Source organism: Coccinella septempunctata, chromosome 9, assembly GCF_907165205.1.
Source record: "Coccinella septempunctata chromosome 9, icCocSept1.1, whole genome shotgun sequence".
Classification (NCBI taxonomy): Eukaryota; Metazoa; Arthropoda; class Insecta; order Coleoptera; family Coccinellidae; genus Coccinella; species Coccinella septempunctata.
In genome coordinates, this window is record NC_058197.1 from 19,022,498 (window position 1) to 19,041,903 (window position 19,406).

The 19,406-nt window shown below is 38.8% G+C and overlaps 3 protein-coding genes and 1 long non-coding RNA gene across 6 annotated transcripts; 3 read left to right on the plus strand and 1 right to left on the minus strand.

Moving 5' to 3' along the window:
- The first annotated feature begins 169 nt into the window (after positions 1-169).
- Positions 170-10,300, plus strand: LOC123320692 (diacylglycerol lipase-alpha). Of its 2 annotated transcripts, XM_044908078.1 has the most exons (14): positions 170-399; positions 2,077-2,409; positions 4,160-4,371; positions 4,436-4,712; positions 4,770-4,989; positions 5,188-5,465; positions 5,526-5,685; positions 5,739-5,952; positions 6,035-6,264; positions 6,348-6,577; positions 7,230-7,362; positions 8,714-9,321; positions 9,375-9,553; positions 9,632-10,300. In XM_044908078.1, the coding sequence occupies exons 2-14, from the start codon at positions 2,315-2,317 to the stop codon at positions 10,240-10,242; spliced, it is 3,447 nt and encodes a 1,148-aa protein (XP_044764013.1). In that variant the 5' UTR covers positions 170-399; positions 2,077-2,314; the 3' UTR covers positions 10,243-10,300. The 2 variants fall into 2 exon arrangements, with proteins under 2 accessions (XP_044764013.1, XP_044764014.1); XM_044908079.1 differs by lacking the exons at positions 9,375-9,553; positions 9,632-10,300 and adding an exon at positions 7,844-7,932 and having other exon boundaries at positions 173-399; positions 8,714-8,836.
- Positions 10,301-11,986: 1,686 nt separating this feature from the next.
- LOC123320697 lies at positions 11,987-16,084 on the minus strand. Its single transcript, XM_044908093.1, has 7 exons — positions 15,620-16,084; positions 15,443-15,543; positions 14,984-15,124; positions 14,775-14,924; positions 12,899-14,612; positions 12,391-12,669; positions 11,987-12,326 (listed from the first exon to the last, which is right to left on the minus strand). Exons 1-7 carry the CDS (start codon positions 15,864-15,866, stop codon positions 12,271-12,273), a joined length of 2,688 nt encoding a protein of 895 aa, XP_044764028.1. The 5' UTR covers positions 15,867-16,084; the 3' UTR covers positions 11,987-12,270.
- On the plus strand, positions 15,300-15,596 carry LOC123320750. The gene is made up of 2 exons (XR_006538792.1): positions 15,300-15,380; positions 15,431-15,596. It is a non-coding gene; the product is annotated as an uncharacterized LOC123320750 (long non-coding RNA).
- A 181-nt stretch (positions 16,085-16,265) lies between the features above and the next one.
- Positions 16,266-19,256, plus strand: LOC123320716. Of its 2 annotated transcripts, XM_044908115.1 has the most exons (12): positions 16,266-16,761; positions 16,857-17,018; positions 17,094-17,522; positions 17,573-17,649; positions 17,702-17,804; positions 17,855-17,888; positions 17,944-17,951; positions 18,008-18,037; positions 18,209-18,324; positions 18,797-18,885; positions 18,939-19,054; positions 19,138-19,256. In XM_044908115.1, the coding sequence occupies exons 1-12, from the start codon at positions 16,440-16,442 to the stop codon at positions 19,185-19,187; spliced, it is 1,536 nt and encodes a 511-aa protein (XP_044764050.1). In that variant the 5' UTR covers positions 16,266-16,439; the 3' UTR covers positions 19,188-19,256. The 2 variants fall into 2 exon arrangements, with proteins under 2 accessions (XP_044764050.1, XP_044764051.1); XM_044908116.1 differs by lacking the exons at positions 18,209-18,324; positions 18,939-19,054; positions 19,138-19,256.
- Positions 19,257-19,406: the final 150 nt, after the last annotated feature.

Here is a 19,406-nt window from a genome sequence, read left to right on the forward strand (position 1 = left end):
TGTTTTCAGGAATAACTATCCCACTTTTAAGATGTTCCAGAAATGAATACTTTCATTTCAACAAGAACATAGATCTTATTTCATAAATTGATAAAAACCGATTTTTTTTTCGAGGAAAAACCACCCGCCCCATCTGGCAACGTCGCCAGTCAGCTAGCTAGACGTCGCTCAGTACGCTGGCCCGTTCTAATGTCACAATCACCAAAAAGCAAAGTAGGCTGGGGAATCCTAGCTTAAACCATGATTCATTTCAAGGAATTCGCGTTTATTCCACAAAAAAAATCGCTGAAACTGTACCACGTCGCCGGTTGTGCGTGAAGTGTGGCGTAACACATGTGACCCAGGCTGCAAAACATTGATTTCGGCCCCGCTTGAACTGTACAAGTAGGGGTGCTTCAGGTGAGTGAAGAAGCACGTAATTTCAACAGGAAAAACCAGGGGGGAAGGCCTTTAACGATAGATTTTATGAATGAAAACATAGTAGATTGCGTATTTCACAAGGTCCGAATTTCCTTCCTGGAGTTTTCCTTACGTTTCCAAATTGTTACTCACTCTTTTTCATTCATGAAAAAGAGGAAAAGACTTCAATAACCTCTTGATTTCGACTGGATGTGATAATTCTTAAGTTGATTCACATTACCAAATTCGTCTTCTCAGATCGAAAGCTAAAATAAAGAAAAACCAAAACTTTGCATAAATTAATAGAGATAATTTGTTGTTGAAAATTCAACCCCTGCTCTGTGCTCCATTTATAGAATATAAGATCGCATAGAATTTTTGATTTTTATCATAGAGATTTCGATTATCAAAAAGGCACAGACTTTCCGAAAGAGCATAGATAAAAATTTCAAAACTGTGTCACCGGCGGTTCAAATAAAATATACGGTGCGGATTGGAATAATTTATCGAAGATCCTTGAAAGAGCAGCCTCTAAATTATTAGGATACGAAACGACCTCGGAGACCTTTTCCTATCGTCAGAAATGCCAGTTAACGATTTCGATTGTTCGCCTTGAGGCTCGAAAATTTAAAGGTGACCATCCACGACCGGGTCGAATGACCTATTCACACGCCGCGTGTTTATAATAATAGATGACGACTGACAATATACTTGCACTTCCACGTAGTTATTCCGAAAATTTTGTTTACGTCCGCCGTTCAGTTTCGTCACGGTCAACGTCTCGGAACCAGAATCATTCGAAAACCGACGAGTTAGAACGCATTTTCATTTTTCATTGCTTCCCATTAGTATGTAATGTAGCGGTTGTTGTTCTTGAGATATGAAAGTTGAATTTTGACGGTTATCCGATGCCTGAATAATGAAAAGGAGGTTTCAGCTTCGCATTTTACATTGAAATGTGATTCTATACAAAGGAACATGCCCCTAATGATAATCTGGGAGTAACTCTTGCCATAGGAACATAGAATGACATATTCGTCAACTCCATGCTTCATAAAGCAGAGAATAGTTATCCTGGTCTAACTATTCTATGTCTTTGGAGTGGTGCAAATCATAGATTAACTGTTCATTTAATCTATGGTGCAAATACCGAGAGTATTTATGGTTTGTGCTCTAAGATTCAACTGGACCACAGAGGCATACACTGAAACTGTAATAAATATGAATAGTTACAGTAATATTTTATGCAATACTTTTTACTGGATAATTTCAGACTTTTTTTACCTTCATTAAAGACTTGAATGTCTGAAAAACATTGAGGACAACAAAAATTTTAGTGGAATTTTCATCGTTTCATCGATGTCATAGAAAATGAGAAAGTTTGGACCGAATACTTCCATTTAAATAAAAATCAAATCCGACTGTAGATTACCTTCGAAAATACACACATTCTCTTTTAAAATCAGAAAACAATTAGCAAATTTACAAGTAAATTTAAATGACAAATTTGACGGCCTTGACATTCTATTTAAAATGCGATCAACCGTCCCATTAAGCCTCATATCTATTCTGTGATCGTTAAATTCTACCAGTCCGGTTCTGCACAATCGCAAACAGATAAATAAAATAATTTATCTTCCACAGTTCCAGACATAAAATTGCATTGTTTGTCTGCAGATCTAATCGCCACGATGTGTCTCAAGTGCTACCCGCAAAAAGGCCCGTGAGGCGGAGATCCGGCTCGTCTACAGGGTGTCCCTTGCGATCTTGAAAAGGACAAGACGCGGGCAGTTTGACAGCAGACGATATGTGCCGGTCGGTTTTGTGCCGTGTGAACGATAGACAGTGCGTTTCGGATAAGCCGCTCACTCCTGCCAGAATTTCCTAAGACTTTTGTATACAGTGTGGCACGAAAATGCCGGGATTGGTTGCTTTCAGAAGGAGGTGGTCGGTGGGGTCGGACGATCTGGTGGTGCCCGGCGTGTTTCTGTTCACCATGCACCTTATTTGGTAAGTTCAGGAGAGGATCTGTCAATTTTTCCAGACCTGACACCAGTGTACAATTTTTTCGGAACATATCCAGCGTGGAATGATATCGAAGAAACGTGATAATTTAACATTTTCGAGATGAATTTACGCCCTGTTATCAGTTCCAGTCAACATTTCATTATTCAAATGGATCAAACCATTATCTTCAGAAATTGAAGTGACTCACTTCTGTTTTATTGCACCCATATTTCACTGTCTTATTTTTAAGGGTCGCTTTGAAACCACCCTAACTACACTTTGTTGCAAGGGATTAACACTCACCCTCGTAATCGGTTGCTGAATTATTGAATTCCCCAACCCCCTAGGGTCATACTCGAAGAGCATTGAATGCCATTACATTTGATGCAATCACCCACGTCATTTTTTCGAGATCTCCAGTTGAATGAATGGAAATTGAATAGACTTGTTAGATACTCCATGCAAATCCTTCATTAAACTATTATGGACTTAAATTGAAGGACACAAACAGCGCTCTTGGTCTTTATTGTCCTGTCTACGAACCTGAAAATATTTATCTTTACGCAAATATTTGAATTATACACAGAATATTATTTTTCCTACACAGATTAAAGAGTATAGAAATCATTATTTATTTCTATGCATCAAAGCTGAACCAAAGAGAGGACCTTTGGCGAGCATAGAAATCGTTATTTATTTCCATAGACATGTCTCTATGTCTATTTCTTTGCTCCAGAGCAAAACCAGAGAGCCAAATAATACACCAGAGAGTATAATAATTCTGTGAAATATGCATAGAAATCGTTATAACATTGAAACATAGACATAGAGACATGTCTCTATGTCTATGTTTATTTCTTTGCTCCAGAGCCAAACCAGAGAGCCAAATAATACACCAGAGAGTATAATAGTTTCTGTGAAATATGCATAGAGCCAATTAAAACGAGAGCGCCTCATTTAAATATTAAATTCGGCCGCAGCAGGTCCATTTTCTTGATGGACCGGGGGGTTGAAAATTTCCGTCTTGGGAAATATGAAATTGAGAAATTTACGAATGGCTGGGGCGAAGCATGCAGAATTGAATTTGGCAGAGAGCGTCTCCATGAAATTGCCCCTTGGACTTATCTCTGATTGAAATACCGCTTCCGGGGATTAGGAGGTGGCGAGGCGGGGGGTGGAATAATTGGCAGGGGGTTGTTCCAGCGACACGACTTCGTCTCGGACAGTCGCATAGAGTTTGAGAAGGGTTTTTATCGGTTGCGGTTGGCGGCGTTCGATCCGTCTCGATCGGGTTTGAATTTACATAGAGACCACAAATTATAATGGGATACATTTTCTATGACGTTTGGGGAAAATAATGGAGGAAATTCAGTGACTTCAGCTTTTCCGGTTGTAGATAACAGAGTTGTCATCGGAAAATTATTCAACAATGAGATAAAATAGGAAACACGTTAGATAAAATATGACGCATCAATTGTTATCAATCTATAACACATATGATTCAGGTCCATTCAGCTTTATTCGCTAATAAACTATATTTATGTACGTTATGAGCGATAATCTTATGACATCAACGTTTGGTATTTCTATGATGTTTTATGACTGTAAACAAGGAAAAGGGAAAATATATATCAATATGTTACCGTTTCCATTCAAACTAGACCATTAATAACCGAGAAAAGCCCATTTTTGGAAAAGTTTTGAGAGGAAAACAAAATTTCCTAGCCTCCCTAGTTAATGTGACATTTTTTAGGGGCATAGTACTGACCGTCCTGCTGATTTTGGTCCATTTTGATAAGAAGGAAGACTGCGTTTTTTGGCTATGGTGGTTCATCATAGGATACATGATTATTCTAGTCTTTTCAATGGTTCTCGAGTTAGCTGTAGCAATCATAGCGTTAAAAGGTACTATTCTCGATCAAGAACCAAGGGAATCCATGCAGTACGTCCTCTATGTTAGAGTTGGTGAGTGTATACAGTGTGAGCAAACTAAAAACTTGTTTTCTCAAACAATATTTCATTGTTTCAGTTGTGATGTCCATAGAAGGTGGATTGTTAGGTGCTGGAGTCTATTGGCTTGTCACCTTCTACAAAACCTGCCAAATAGAGAAAGCCAAAGAGTATATTTTAGGTCTAGTCATTTTCAACTGCTGCTTGTTACTCTCGGTACTTATAACAGTCTGGTGTACATACGATGCAGCTGGTAGATCTTGGGTCAAGATGAAGCAGTACCAAAAATCGATGAGGGAGATGGAATCCAAATACCAATACAAAAGGTCCAACAGCACGAGGAACTGGAGACAGAGGTAAAAGAGACTTCATTTAACCACCACCAAACCTTCACCCTTCAATATTTCCCTCAGAAAAGTACTGAGGGCCTACCAGGACCGGTGGCAACAGAGGTGCAAATTCCTATTTTGTTGTTACTCAGCTTCAGACAGGAACAGGAACTCTTTCTCGGACATAGCCAAGTTGCTGTCGGACTTTTTCAGGGATCTGGACGTCGTACCTTCCGATGTCCTGGTCGGCTTGGTGCTGTTGAGGAAATTCCAGAAGATAGAGAGGAAAAACATCATTGAACAGGTACAGAAAGAGAAGTTCGACAAGAAGTGGCTAAAAACTCGACTTAAATTCACTCGAAAGACATATGACGTTAATCATACGTCACTCAAATGACATATGACGTTAATTATACGTTACTCGAATGACATATGACGTTAACTTTAGGTTAGGAGTGTATTTTTTGGGAAATTATGAGATTAAATTGTAATTTCTTCGCAGAAGTTGAACGACACTTACGAGTACCTCTCAGGGGTGCCCGTTACGCCCCGCACCCAATTCCTGTCGCTCCACGAGGGCGGGCAGGACTTGGAACTGTTCCAGACTGTGATACACTACGCCCACTACGCCGTACACGCCTACGGCTGGCCCATGTACGTCATGAGCAACAAGCTCGGTTTCGTCAAGGTGTGCTCGAACTTGACCTGCTGCTGCTTCCCCTGTAGCAAGAGCGGCGAGCTGACAGTCGACCCCGAGATCATAAACGACAACTGTTGCAAGTGAGTAGAACTGGAGACCCTAACCTCAAAGTTTGACGTAACGTCAACCCGAACTTCCAGATGTAACTACGCCGTCTTGCAGAAGTTGTGCAAGGAGGGGGACATAGAGATCGTCTACGCCACCTACCACTGCGATGTGGGGGAGACGCCGTTTTTCATAGCTTTGGACTATGACAGGAGGAAGGTGGTCATAAGTATCAGGGGTACTTTGAGTATGCAGGTGAGTTGTTGGATGAAACTTAAGGGATGTACTTGATGAGTTGAGTTTCGCAGGATATACTGACGGATCTGAACGCTGAGGGTGAGACTATACCTCTGGATCCCATCAAGGAGGATTGGCTGGGGCACAAGGGGATGGTCCAAGCGGCTCAATACATCTACAATCATCTGGAGAAAGAGAGACTTATCGAAGCGGCTCTTCAGCACAATTTAGAGAGAGGAACCAACACTTTTCAATTGGTCCTTGTTGGACACTCCCTTGGGGCTGGTAAGTCCAACTTCTATGGTTTATTTGTTAGGTTAGGTTAGGTATTCTCACTAGATGGCGCTGAATCCTTGTTTTTACGTAGGTACCGCTTCAATCCTTGGGATTTTGCTCAGGCAACATTACGAAAACCTGGAATGTTACTGTTACGCCCCCCCAGGGGGTTTGTTGAGTATGCCAGCCGTGGAATATAGTAAAAAATTCACGATTTCAGTCGTGGTGGGGAAGGACGTTGTGCCTAGGATAGGGCTACATCAGATGGAAGCCCTAAGGGCTGATCTCATAACTGCTATCAAGAGGAGCGTGGATCCCAAGGTGAGTTCATTATTTGGAATCTATAAAATCAAATTTTATAGGTTTTATTTTAATGTTACTTCAATTTATCCTATGGATTTCAGTGGAAGACCATAACATGCTCGATAATATGTTGCGGATGCATCCAACCTACCTCGGTGGTGGAAATGAGTGAAAGAGACACGATTGTTAGCGAATATTCGAAATCTAAAAAGCGGGCAAGAAAGGAGAGCCTACACCCTAGCGATTCATCGATAGCCCTAACTAGTCATCATCCCCTATACCCCCCAGGGAGGATAATCCACGTTGTGAGGCACCATCCAACGAAAGGAGAGTAAGTGTTCGGTTATTCTGTACGGTTAAGGGAAAAATTCAGTTCAAGGTACTTTTTCGAATGTTTTTTAACCACGAAATGTACCTTGAATTCTTCATTCTACTTTAATTTCACTAAGTAGTTTAACCGATGCACTGCTTAATGGAATGATTGCAATCTAAACTAACAATCTGTACAGAACTAATAACCTATCTTTTCTGTATTAATTTCAGACAAAAATATGACAAAAGTTGGAGGTAACTAAGTCTTGAAAGAGCCACTCTTGGTTTTTTAGTTAGAACGGTAGAAATTGCATGGTTCTTTCTCTCACTGCTCCCGTTTCCTCTCTCTGACCCTAAGTAGTGTTTGTTTGAGTGATGTGTGAATATAGGGGAATGTTTACGCAAGAATTGAATGATTTGATGTCCCCCTTTTCGAAAGAACTGATCCATTGACCCAAATTATACATTTTACATTAAAAAAAAATCTAGCAGGAGTACAAATGAGTTTCACTGCATGATTTCTCAAAAAATCACTCATTTTTACTCCTTTCAGAGCCTTAAAGGAATGCAATCCATCGATTGGACATCCCCGATTGAACATTTTAAGTTCGAAACCTTCCAAATTCCCAATATTCTATTTTTCAAGCTTCTTACTATGAATTTCTTCGCAGGCAAGCCATATCGAAGAGGCAACCTGTCTACCAAGCCCTGTGGGCCCAAAACGTGGATTTCGACGAAGTGATCATCTCCCCGGTCATGATACAAGACCACATGCCGGACAGGGTGTTGAGCGCCCTCCAAAAGGTACGTTCGAGAGATGAGAGCACAGTGGCAAGTTTAGTCAGTGTTTGTGAGGAAATAGCATGATAGAATCAGTGTTTGTTGGTTTTCCAGTTTATTTTATTGATCGATGTCGAAGAATCGATTGTTAAGTGTTGATCTGCTGTTAGATTTACTGGATTTTCATCGGAAGGGACTCGAGGAGCTTTTATTATTTACGAGATTTTGTATTGGATTTATATATTTTAACTGTTTTATCGAATGAAGTATTTTTTTATCTTCGAGCCCCTTCCCGGACAGAATCCCTAGGTTGTAAGACTCAAATCGGTTCCGAATGAAGGCCCAGTAATTTGTTACCCGATACTTAGATATTAACCCCTCGATTTCTGCATGTCGACTGTATTTATTTTGTATTACACCCCCACCGATCTGTCAATATACCTTTTTTATATTTTTCGATTGTTTTATTTCATTTTCCATTGTTTCTTTTTTCCATAAAAACCAGGTGGTGCGTTGTGGGACGGTAAGAGGAAGGAACAGAAGCAAAACGTCGACTTCGTCTCACGACTCAAGAGCTCCACCTCATGACATAAGGTATCGGGATGTTTCGGTGACCCAAAAATAATCACCAAAACGCCAATCCTTGAAACTTTCTCAAGTTCAGGTGTACCCCCTTGATGTGGTTCCTCTTGAACTATAAGTTGCTTCAGATATTTATCCAATGGATGATTTAAACATGTCAATATTTATAAATGAACGATAAATTGAGTAACGGGCAATTTCTAAGTTCAAGGGCCTCAAAGTTACAATTAAAAACCTAACAAAATTCTCAGAGAACCCACAATCATTATTTAAGACTCTAAATGGTGAAAATCTCTTTGAAAACACTCAAGTCCATTGATGAAGGACTTCTCGGATAAGAGAACCATGATATTGTTAAATATTGGAGCATCTTATACACCTTTACTGTACCCACTTGCACTACCTTGAATGCTTATCATGTTTTTTGATTTTTTCCTTTTTTTTTTCTTCGAAATTAAACCGAATCGAACACAAACTGAAATAAGTCCATCACAATACAAGTCCAATAGATAAAAAACAGTGAAATAACATCCCTCCTCAATTTAAACCCCCAAACAAGGTGTCCCACCGTTTAAAACCAAGAAAAACGCTATAAATTCACAAATAGACCAAAAATCATCGAAACAACTCGAGAAAACCCAAGACCAAGCCTTCCTCGAACCTTAAAGGGGACACCCTGTATGGGAATCCGCTTAGTTTCGAACAGACCCCCCTCCAACAATCATAGTTTAGACCAGTACCTCGCTGAAACGGAAACGGGACGAACCATACGTTGAATCTCTTGAAATTGTAGGTTATAACCACCCTAGGTCCAAGAAAACCTCAACGGATATCCAGCATATCGTCCAACAACTGCGGAACGACAATGAACGAGCTAACATCGCCCTCCTCCGAATCCAGCCCCAAGACCAGACTTTACCTAGAAACCAGTTTCACGTCCCTGCAGTCGCCCACCCTAGTGGGCGGAGCCTTACCGAGCAACGCCTCCTCCGTAACCAACGGCTACCACTCGGCCAGATCGCAACCGAGTCCCCTGCAGATAAACCACGTGTTGACGATGCTCGGTAACGACAACATATCCGATTTCAACCTGAACATAGAGCCGTCCAGGCACCCCAAGAGTCTGAGCTTGAACATCAAGACTACCACGTCGCCGGTTACCAAATTCGATCTGATACACGACGATTGGTTCGGACTTGCGCCGTTGGCGTCGCCCGAGAGCCTGTCGGAGATATCTGTCATATCTTCCAGGGCCAGCTTGATGACGAGCTCCGTGGGTGAGAGCGCATGTCACACGCCTAAACTGATGAAGAGGACTTTGAAGATCGTTGGGAATTTGAGCACTTGCGCTGATGACGTCGTGAATGTGGCTAATTTTCAGAAGGTTAAAACGTTTGAAAGGTGGGTGTGGATTTGTTCATATCGCAGTTTTTATGGTATCTTATGTATTTTAGGAAAAGATCTGTGACTAGTAGTCCCTCCACTAACTCCAGTTTTGAATCAGCGATCAATGAAGTGCCACGTTTGAGGGAATGCGATGCTATTTTAGAGACTGGGAATGTTCCAGATAAAAATTCCTCAGATGATTTTCAATCAGCTGAAGATATCCTTGATAACGTCATGATATCTGCAGGTAAACACCTGCAAATTTATCTAATTGAAATTTTTGAGCCCTGACAGTAGTTCTATTAATTTTCCCTTGTATTCCCAGGTTGCAAGGAGTTCTTCAATAGCACCCCCTCCTTCCTAGAGACCCACTTCGATTTCTTCGAGTCCGACAAGCAGCAAGACAGCCCCAAGATGTGCAGACTGGTCTACCAGAGCACCCCAACCCTCCTATCACCCAACAGCCCCGAAGAAATCGACCAGGACCTCCTGTCCAACCTGGCCATCGACCTCAACCTCCAAGAATCCAACAGGTCGATGCAGATCTACAGTTCGAAGAGCAACAGCGTGGACTCCGGCAGCACCTGCAGGACCCCCTCGGACAGCAAGAACGTGACCTTCAACCCCCAAGTGATAAACATTGAACACATACCCCTGAGTCCGAGGAAGAAGGACAGGTGGCCTTTTTTTCGCTCCAAGAGCAACCCTTCGAAGATGAACGTGGAACTGTCGTTGCCCAAGCCTACTAGGTTGGCGGAGCCACCCAAGACTATTCTGTGCACCAAGCGGAGGAACAGCGAGGAGGATTTTTTCGCAAGGACTGAGGCCCTGCCTCTTCTCAGTGGTTTGAGTGGGAATTTTAACGAGAGGAGGAAAAACCACGTTTTTCCTTCTGATGTGGCTGTTATGAACAAACCGAACGAGAGCAGTGTGTGAACCGTTGTTTTGATGTGAGTGAGCGAGGAAATTTGTTCAATTAATAGGATAGTGAGAACTAAGGTCAAAAACAGAATGAGTCTTCGACTTTTACAAATATTTTAACAGTAGGTCAAAAGAAACACTCTTTTCCTATACAATTTTTTCTGATTCGGCCCTGATAAAAAGATATAACATTTTAAGTTTTCATAATGAGCTATGCCACCACTGGAAAAACAAAATTACCTTCAGAATAACTAGCTAAATCTGTGACTCTACACATCTGTGGATCTTTTAAACAGAGTTATATTCAGCCAAAGTAACCAATTTTTCGAATTTCACAGATACTTTTTAATTTTTGAACATCAAATTACTTGAAAATGGCTCATTATACAAAGAAATATAAAGAATACTTTTAGTTTACAAAACGTTCAAATATTCCTTAGTCTCAAGAGTTTGGTTCTTTGAATTTTTGGTATTTTTATGGTACGTAATGGTCATAATGAAAAAACTGGAAAACGTGGGTGATATCTTGTGTTCGAAAAAGATTCATCGAATAAATGAAAAACTATATTTCAAAATTCATCCAATTCGATAAAACCGTCTGTGAAATAGAACTAAAAATAATTTATTTATGTTTTTTCAACAGCCTGTATCTCTTAAACCGAGCCGATTCGAAAAAAATGATAAAGGAAGAAAGTGTTTCTTTTGACCTCAAGAATCCACTGTTAAAATATTCATACGAGTCCAAGACTCACCCTGTATACCTGAATCACCGCGAAAATCAGTGATAATTCCATATTTTCATATTTTGATTTCACGTTTTACTCGGGGAGTATGAAAAAATATCAATTTGTCCCTCCTTTCGTAAACTGCATTAGTCTAAAAAAATATTTTATAAAATAGTATTTTCTGATGGATTTCACCAAAATCCAAAGCGAATTTTGTACTCACCGACTTCTCCCTCAATCGTATGTAATAAATTCATCATTTACCTTTGAATGAAGCTCGAAATAACCAGTGATTTTAACCATGAGCACTGCAAACGGTGAATCAACTAAAAATTAGTTAGATAGGATATCATACTGTGATAATAAACGTTAATTTACAGTACCGACTTTTTATAGAAGAATAAAATGTAAAACAGAAATAGTATTTACAAGAATCACATCAATTATGAAGAAATTGTAAATTGATATAAATATATAAGAGGAGTAGATCTTCAGGGGGCCGTTTTGAAATTTTCGAAAACCTATGTCGAAATAAATAAACCTTGTGAATTTTTCGATATCAAAACGGCTCTCTCAACCTGAATTCCTAGTTCGAAAACGTAGAACTTTATCGAGAAGTTGCTAAATGTCGTAGAATGTTTGGTGAAAATTATATGAATTGTAAGATTGGACAAATTTTAAATAGGAAGATTTATAAATGATACAAATTGTTGTTGAGATTAATACGATTTTTAACAGAGAGAAATTGTGTTCGATTTCCTACATTTTGTGATAGATTAACTTGAAAACTGACAACCGGCCAATTTCATTGAAAATTCAAAACTCATTCCTTCCCTACGAACAATATCGAACGATTTGAAATTGTAACGAACAATAAATAAGATATTAATTAAATAATAAAGTGTATCAGATTTCATTGAAAGCCAAAAATGATTGAAAAAGTTTGAGTTGTTTTTTCTGAATGTATAATTGTAAATTATACTGTAAAAAAATAGGGTCCAACGATGTAGAAAACTGAAAAATAAAGAAAAAAAATCTCTTGAAAAATGTATTTCATTTATAGTGTAGAAAATTAAAACGGAAAAAAATTCATACAGTCGAACCGAAATACTATTTACAAATACGTAAAATATAAATTTTCCTTATGATATAAACTTCACTCATCAAGCAACTATACAGGACAGTATTTACAAAAGAAATCAACAAAAGTGTATAAGTCAACAATTATTTATAATGTATAAATTCGTGTCAATCATGATAAAATAATAATCCTCCTGTCGATAACCAATTCCAAGAAATAACGGATGATTTACAATAGTCAAAACGAAGTATCATCCGTGTTATAACTTTTACTAGTATCCAACTCCATTTCATCTAAAAAAAATTAGTAATCGTAGAAAATAAGTTCAAAATTAGAAGTACTAAACCAAGTACTTACCTTTATTGTCCGGTTCAAGAACGACCTCGAGGAAACTTTCAATATCCCCAACTTTATCTGAATATTTCAGTTTTTTACTGGGACTGACTTTCGTCGGTCTCTTCCTTTTCGTTTTGACACTGTTGGTTTCTTCCATCGTTCCGTACAGACTGAAAGTTTTATAATCTTTTTTCACCCCTTTAGTCGCTCCTCTCGTTCTTATTTTACTCGATTTTTCCTTCGTCGAACCACTTGGCTCTTCCTCTTCTTTATTGGTGTTTTCTTCCTTTGGGATTGGTTCTAAAAGAATTATTTGCCTCAATAATCAATTTTTTTAACTCAGGAATTATCGACATCACATTATTTTTATTTATTTCTCAACAGAATCTGCTTCGATGTCAATAATTCTCGAGGTGGAACATGCTCAGATCTTTCGTGAGAAACTGCACATGCTCCGATGGATCCAAAGTCAAATTCCGATATAAATTGAAGAAAAGACGTTGTCAGTATAAAATAGACATTTTCTCACCTGGTTTATCCAACAATATCGGCCTCAGGATGGTTTTCCTCTCGATGGGCTTCTTCCCCTTCTCGTTGTCCATCACCAACCTCCTGTTCTTCCTGAACTTGCTCCCCACGACTGACAAAGCCCTCAAAGCGGGGTTCATCTGTGAGACGGGCATTTTGAATAATTTCCTGGAACGTGAAGTGGACATCTTCAGAGTTCGTTTCTTCTTGATCTCTTTCCTTCTGTCTTCCAACGTTTCGGACAGTTTATGGCTCTTTTCCTTCTGGTTACCCACCACGACAGCCTTAGTGGTCCTTTCCCTGGTATTCTTGGCAGTTTTTTTTACGCTCGTCGAGCTAGATGCCTTCAAATCCAGCGAGTCTTTCGATTTAATCGATTTCGAGGGTTGCACCACAACTTTCGGCTTCACAGGAGTAGCAGCGTTCCTTTGGGTGTTTTTGGTATTCGATTTGTTTTTACCTAGATAGGTTTTAACATCGCCAGCTTTGTTGATGCCTGTTAAACAATTTTCAAGCAAAGAGTTCTTGTTGTTGGACACTGTAACGATGTTGGAATCTTTCTGATTCTTCCCGATTCTTTCCAAGTTCGGTTTGACCAGTACAGCGTTAACTCTGTTGATCTTTTCGCATTTATGCGTTACTTTTTTCGAGTACAACCTGGGATCTATGTTTTTATTGGAGATGCCGATACTGACGTTCATACCGCTCAATAAAAGGGGATCTTTACAGGAGATGGACGATTTTCCAACAACCGCAACTGTCTTCTCCTTTTTATCACCAATTTGGGGTTCGAAATGTAACCCGCATTCCTTAAGCACATATTTCGTGCCCAACACTTCAAAACTGAAGTCTACAATGTACTTATTGATGAGGTTATAAATGTCGGAGAAACCAAAGGGGACATCATCCGAGATATTTTCATCTTGGATGGGTGGTAAATCGATACTTTCACTGCTATCGTGGCCTTCTTTAGGGCCCTCTTCAACACTCCCGTTCCTTAGGATATCACTGATATTTACATACTTAAAATCACTGCTAGGATCCACTCCACTTTCTTTTTTTCCCACTTCGTCATTTTTCCCGGTGGAACTGTTCTTTTTCTGTACCCCTTTGGGCTTGGGAGACTGTACCTCCTTCGGGTTAGGGATTAAATGCAATGGGGGACCAGGGGAGTCAGTTTTCGAAGGACCACATCGATCTTCCTTGTTTCCTTTGGTGAACGGTGGGATTTCGATTACACGAATCGGTTTACCAACAATCGGTACAGTTTTGTCATTCGTCTTGTCCTCTTTGATCATCGAAGCTTGTAATACGGCTTTGTGTTGAAGCAGCTGGGATAGCTGTTTTTTCAAGGCTTCGGAAACGTCCGCATCCGTCAGCTGGGCCCCCTTTTTTCCCGTGAAAACTTGCATCTTGTAAATGGGTGGTTGTTTACCGACTCTGATCTTTTTCATGTCTGGAATTTTGACGAATTTTTTTGGGCTCTGCGATGTCGAAGGTTCGTTGATGAGTATCGGAGATAACGCTTTTAATTGTCCTGTTTTGGTAGCAGCTTGAACGATGAATCTTTTACCCTCGGCTGTTATGATTCCGGATATTTTTTTCCCGTTTTGTTTACTGGGGTCTTTGTTTGGTGTCTTATCTTGATTTACAACTTGGGGTTCATCTACCCTTTTACTGTTAGTAGACGGGGATTTATTTTCACTGAGGATGACCTATGAGCACATAAGACAAAACCCGTCAATTCAGTGTTTAGAATTATGAACTTAACTTTTTGTTTGAGTAATGGTGAGGAAGAAACATTGCCGAAAATTCCGTTTGAATTTTCATGAAGGAGGGATATTTCCCTAAGAGACAATATATAAAGCAGTACTTACCCTCACTTTCGGCAAAAGAGTCTTTTTCTTCACAGGACTGCTCTCTTTCTCCTTTTCAATGGTTAAATTAGATGGAGGTAACAAACGAATTTTCTCGTTAACTATCGTAGGAATGGTATTATTGGTTGAAACGTTTTCTCCTGAAGCAACCTTAACAGATATAAAAATTCAGTTTTCCTTGCATATAATAGCAATAGCTTAAATGTTACCTTATTAGGGCCGTTATCATCATCACAATCATCATCATCCAATGTGATAATTTCCCTATGAGGTTCTATAATTTCAATATCATCATCGTCGTCATCACTTTTCTCCACTGTTTCTATTTCGTTTTCGTTACAGTTTGTGCTCTGGAATTCAAGAGGGTTTCTCAAATTTTTCATAATAAATGTTTTCAGTTAACTATTGGTTCAACAATTATGAAGATCGAAAATTTAAAAAAAAATCTTCTTCATAAAAGTTCATCATTCTCAATATAGATGGCGCTGAAGCTCCAATTTTTCTTCTGCATTTTCTGTAGGTTAAGAAATCTTCAAATGTCAAAATCAGACAGCAATTAATAATATTCAATTGGGTTATTAAAAAGTAAATCTTGCTCATAATCAGGTACAGTGTTATTACTTTCATATGAAATATATACAACTGTTGATTCGTAGAAATCAATTTACCTGGCTTTCGTTGTCACCAATTTTGAAAACATCAGCATCTGTATCAACTTTTGCAGGCAAATTTTGGGAAGGCACAGCATTTTCTTTCAAAGACGCCTTACCTTAAAAGATAAAAATAAATAGTAAAGACGAACTAACAATGAGTTACTCATTATATTGATATTTCGGTTTACTTACCTCCTTCCGGATCCTCAAAATCTTGATCCCCAAAATGTAACGCACAGACAACAGCATCCTTTTCCAAAAATGCATCATCAAGACCCAAACTATTCAACCAGAGTCTACGTCTACTGAAGTAAACAGTTTTACCACTTACAACAGATGAAATCAAGGAAGTACTGTCGGGAATACTGAACCATCTCACACCAGAGCTAGGCACTTTCACACCACATTCAGGAACTGCACATATTTTTTCCGAAGACATGGAGTATTAATAGTTTTTTCAAGTAGAAAAAAATATTGTCTTATGCGTTCGAAACTTTTTTCATCCGTTTGTTGTTTTTTGATTGTTGTAAAACTTTTTTATTCTTCGGAAAAGTTTCACTGGGCACTCTGGATAGTGGAATTTTCAGAAAAAAGGTAAATTGCAAACCCACATTGAGTAAACTGAAATTAATCGTGCATTTTGGAAAATTCTATGATTCTTTTTTTTCTGTGTTCAAAATCCATAGTGGAGAAATTAATATTCTATGATATATTGTTCTGTGGTTCAACCATAGAGTTTAATGAAGATCTGTGGCTGTCAGCGGGGTGTTCTCTGGCCTTCATCTTACTCTGTAATCTGTGGCCTTCGTCGATGAAATAATCAGAGCAGTACTAGGAAATTTTCGATTATCAATGTGGATGGTTCATGAGGGAAGAATAAAGATAGGGCGACATATTTGTGTTACACATAGAAATCAATAAAGAACTACAGAAAAAAACACAATCGCTGTATGATTTCCTGTCAAACTAAAATTTTAAAAGTCTGAAGTGATTTTATTCAGATACAAAAGATATGCTTGACATTTCTACGTTATGGATATTATTTTTTTTTACGTCCATTCTTTACCGAGCTTCGAATCAGATGAACATAGGAACTGTTCTGTTCGTGGACGAGGATTTAAAAAGGAAATGCTGGTCGCCTGCTAGTACGAGACTTTTACTAACGAGAATGATAGTGGAGGACCTGCTTCCTTGTCCGTCAATATTAAACATGATTGACGATGAGATTGTGTGCAATTTGTTAGATTACATAAAGCTGGTTTACCACACCATCAACAAGGAAACGACTGGAAATAAGAGACACACAATACTTCTGGCGTTCAGTGACGCATTGGGTAAGATGATTGTATTTATTCCTAATATCGTTTTTAATGCGTGTCGGGTAAAGGTACATGATGAAAGTGTTACAATTTTATCGTTTTAATTTCAGGAGGATACATGCGACATGTAGTCCTCCCAAACGTCAAGTACTCCTTCTATGCCGGCACTTTAGATTACTCAAGCGTCGAAAAAATGCAGGATCTGTACAAAGAAACTAAAAATCTACTGAAGACCAACGGTCATGGATGGGCGGAACCTGTTTGCGATTCATGTGAGAACTGCAAATAGTTTTTTTTTAACTTCTGATATCATTTGGTGATGCACAATGAAACCATCGATCTTTCAGGTTGTAAATGCGAACCCCACAGCTTCAGCATAACATGCCCCAAGGATTGCAAGGCATGCGAATCTCTCACTTTATATTACGGACCCCGTTTTGAGAATTTCGACAGGGCCATTCCTTCTCCCTTTCCTGATGTAGCCGTGCCTATACCGTACTTTGACAGGCTGATCAAACCCACAGTGCTGGCTGTGCCGTTAAAGAGCTACCCTCTGAGGGGTATGCAGGCCCCGTGGGGCCTGAACCTGGTAGTCAAGTATTACTTGACTGGCTACAAATGCCTGGCCAAAAGACGCAGCACTAGGGCCATGAGAATGTTCCAAAACGGCGTGTATTCCTGGATGATAGAGGAAGTGATACCTCTTCTTGGAGACGAGGAAATTTACACAGTGTTTGGAGGAGTTTTGAGGGTGTTAGCCACCCTGAAAAGGCTTGGTGAGTTGCCTTTTTTAAACTTCGGATTTCCTTGAAACCATCTGTTCTAGGAGCAAAACGTATAGATCTTCACGCATTGCGCAAGCGCTACTCGCATATGGCTGACGCCTACGTCAGGAGGACTTCGGTGATTCACCCTGTATATCAACAAAGGCCGTACTGACCCAATTTTCTTTCAGATATGGACTTTCACCAAACACAAAAAGATTGCCGTTGCCATTCTGATATTCCTCTTCATCTGGTTTATGGTAGGGTTCTGCTTCATTTGCTGCAAGTTGCGAGGTGAGCATTTAACTAATTTTGATTTCGTAATTAAAATTCGAATTTTATAGATAGAGGTAGGAAAGGCGCTTCTGAGGATGGAGGGTAATGTTGTATTTCTTTAGTGCTAATACGGCGCTTATAACTTGTTATATTTCAGGTCCAGAAGTAAGTATAAATGAGAAGGCCAATCGTTAGAAAATAATGATGAATTTTCCTTCTAGAGGGCTGCAAGTGTGAAGGGACCTTTAAAGGTAAGAAACTCGATTCTTCTTCTTCTTCTGCTTGGGATTGTCGTTTCCCTATTGTCTTTGCTGATTAATCATGAGAAATTTCATATGGATGATATGTTTGCTGAAATGCAACCCTATTAAATTGATCATAACAATTTTCCACAACTTTTTCATAATCGTTTTGATCGGTAGGAGCGATTAGATCAGTCACTTGTGGCATCAAAAAGACGATTTCCACATTTACCGGTGGCAGAAGTAGAAGTAGAAGCAGAAGTGGCAGCAGGAGTGCTTCTCCTGGGAATAAAAGGGTAAAATTATTTCTGAACCTACCCCTTTCATATTTGACATTTGATGGATCCAATTTCTCGCTAAAATTTCCTGTAGAAAGAGAAATGATTATAATTCTGTTGTTTCACGATAATGATAATTCAAAATCAATATCTTTTCCATATTTTCTAGGAAATTTGTTGATTTATCTCCAGTTAATCATCAAAACCATAGAATATATAAGTTATTTAATTTTATTCTATGGTGTAATCCACAGAACTACATCATAGAAATATAGTGTATTCACAGAACTTGTTCTTTTTCTTTATCTGGCGCGGTCGTTTTTTTCCTGAAATTTTTTTATTCAAATATGAAGATTTCTCATCTAAGAATGCAATTTTTCAATGCGTTTTGATGTTGAGCTGATTCCAAAAAGCAAATTAGAATAATGTCAAGGATCATCAGGAATAGGAACTGAATTTCGAAAATGTTCAAATTTCGAAATTTTTCTAGGATTGCATGTGCTTCAACGTGAAACCAGAAGTATACAATGTGGAAGAAACGGAAGAGGAATCATATTTAGAGGATGAAAGCACTCAAAGGTGAACTGCAATCATTTAAATTGAGAATCTTTGTTTCAATTTCAGTCTTTCAGAAAAATTGGGTTGGATGAAGGAGGTTCAAGCAACTTACAAAGACCTATGTGTGCCCCATCGTATTCTTTTGGATACGATTTTCAAACTTCCACTTCCGAAAGTGTAACGGATTCAGGTAAAGGAAACTTCCGTTAATTCAACCTACTTTATTCACATATTTATTTACAAATAAATATGAATAAAAGTGAATATTTACAGATGGTGAGCTAGAAATGAATAGTCAAACTCCTGAATCAAGGTCAAGATGAATACGAGCGATGTTTTACACAAGTTAACTGCATATACAATTATTTTTATGATAATAAATTGTTTAAAAGAATAACCCTTTCATATCCTACCTGTCCTTTTGAAAGGTGAATATTTCAAATAATCCTGACATATTATTACTATTAGAAATTCTACAATTGCTTAAAAAATAAATTCAGGACGAATTTTTATTTGAATGTGAAATAAGAAATAATTGCACC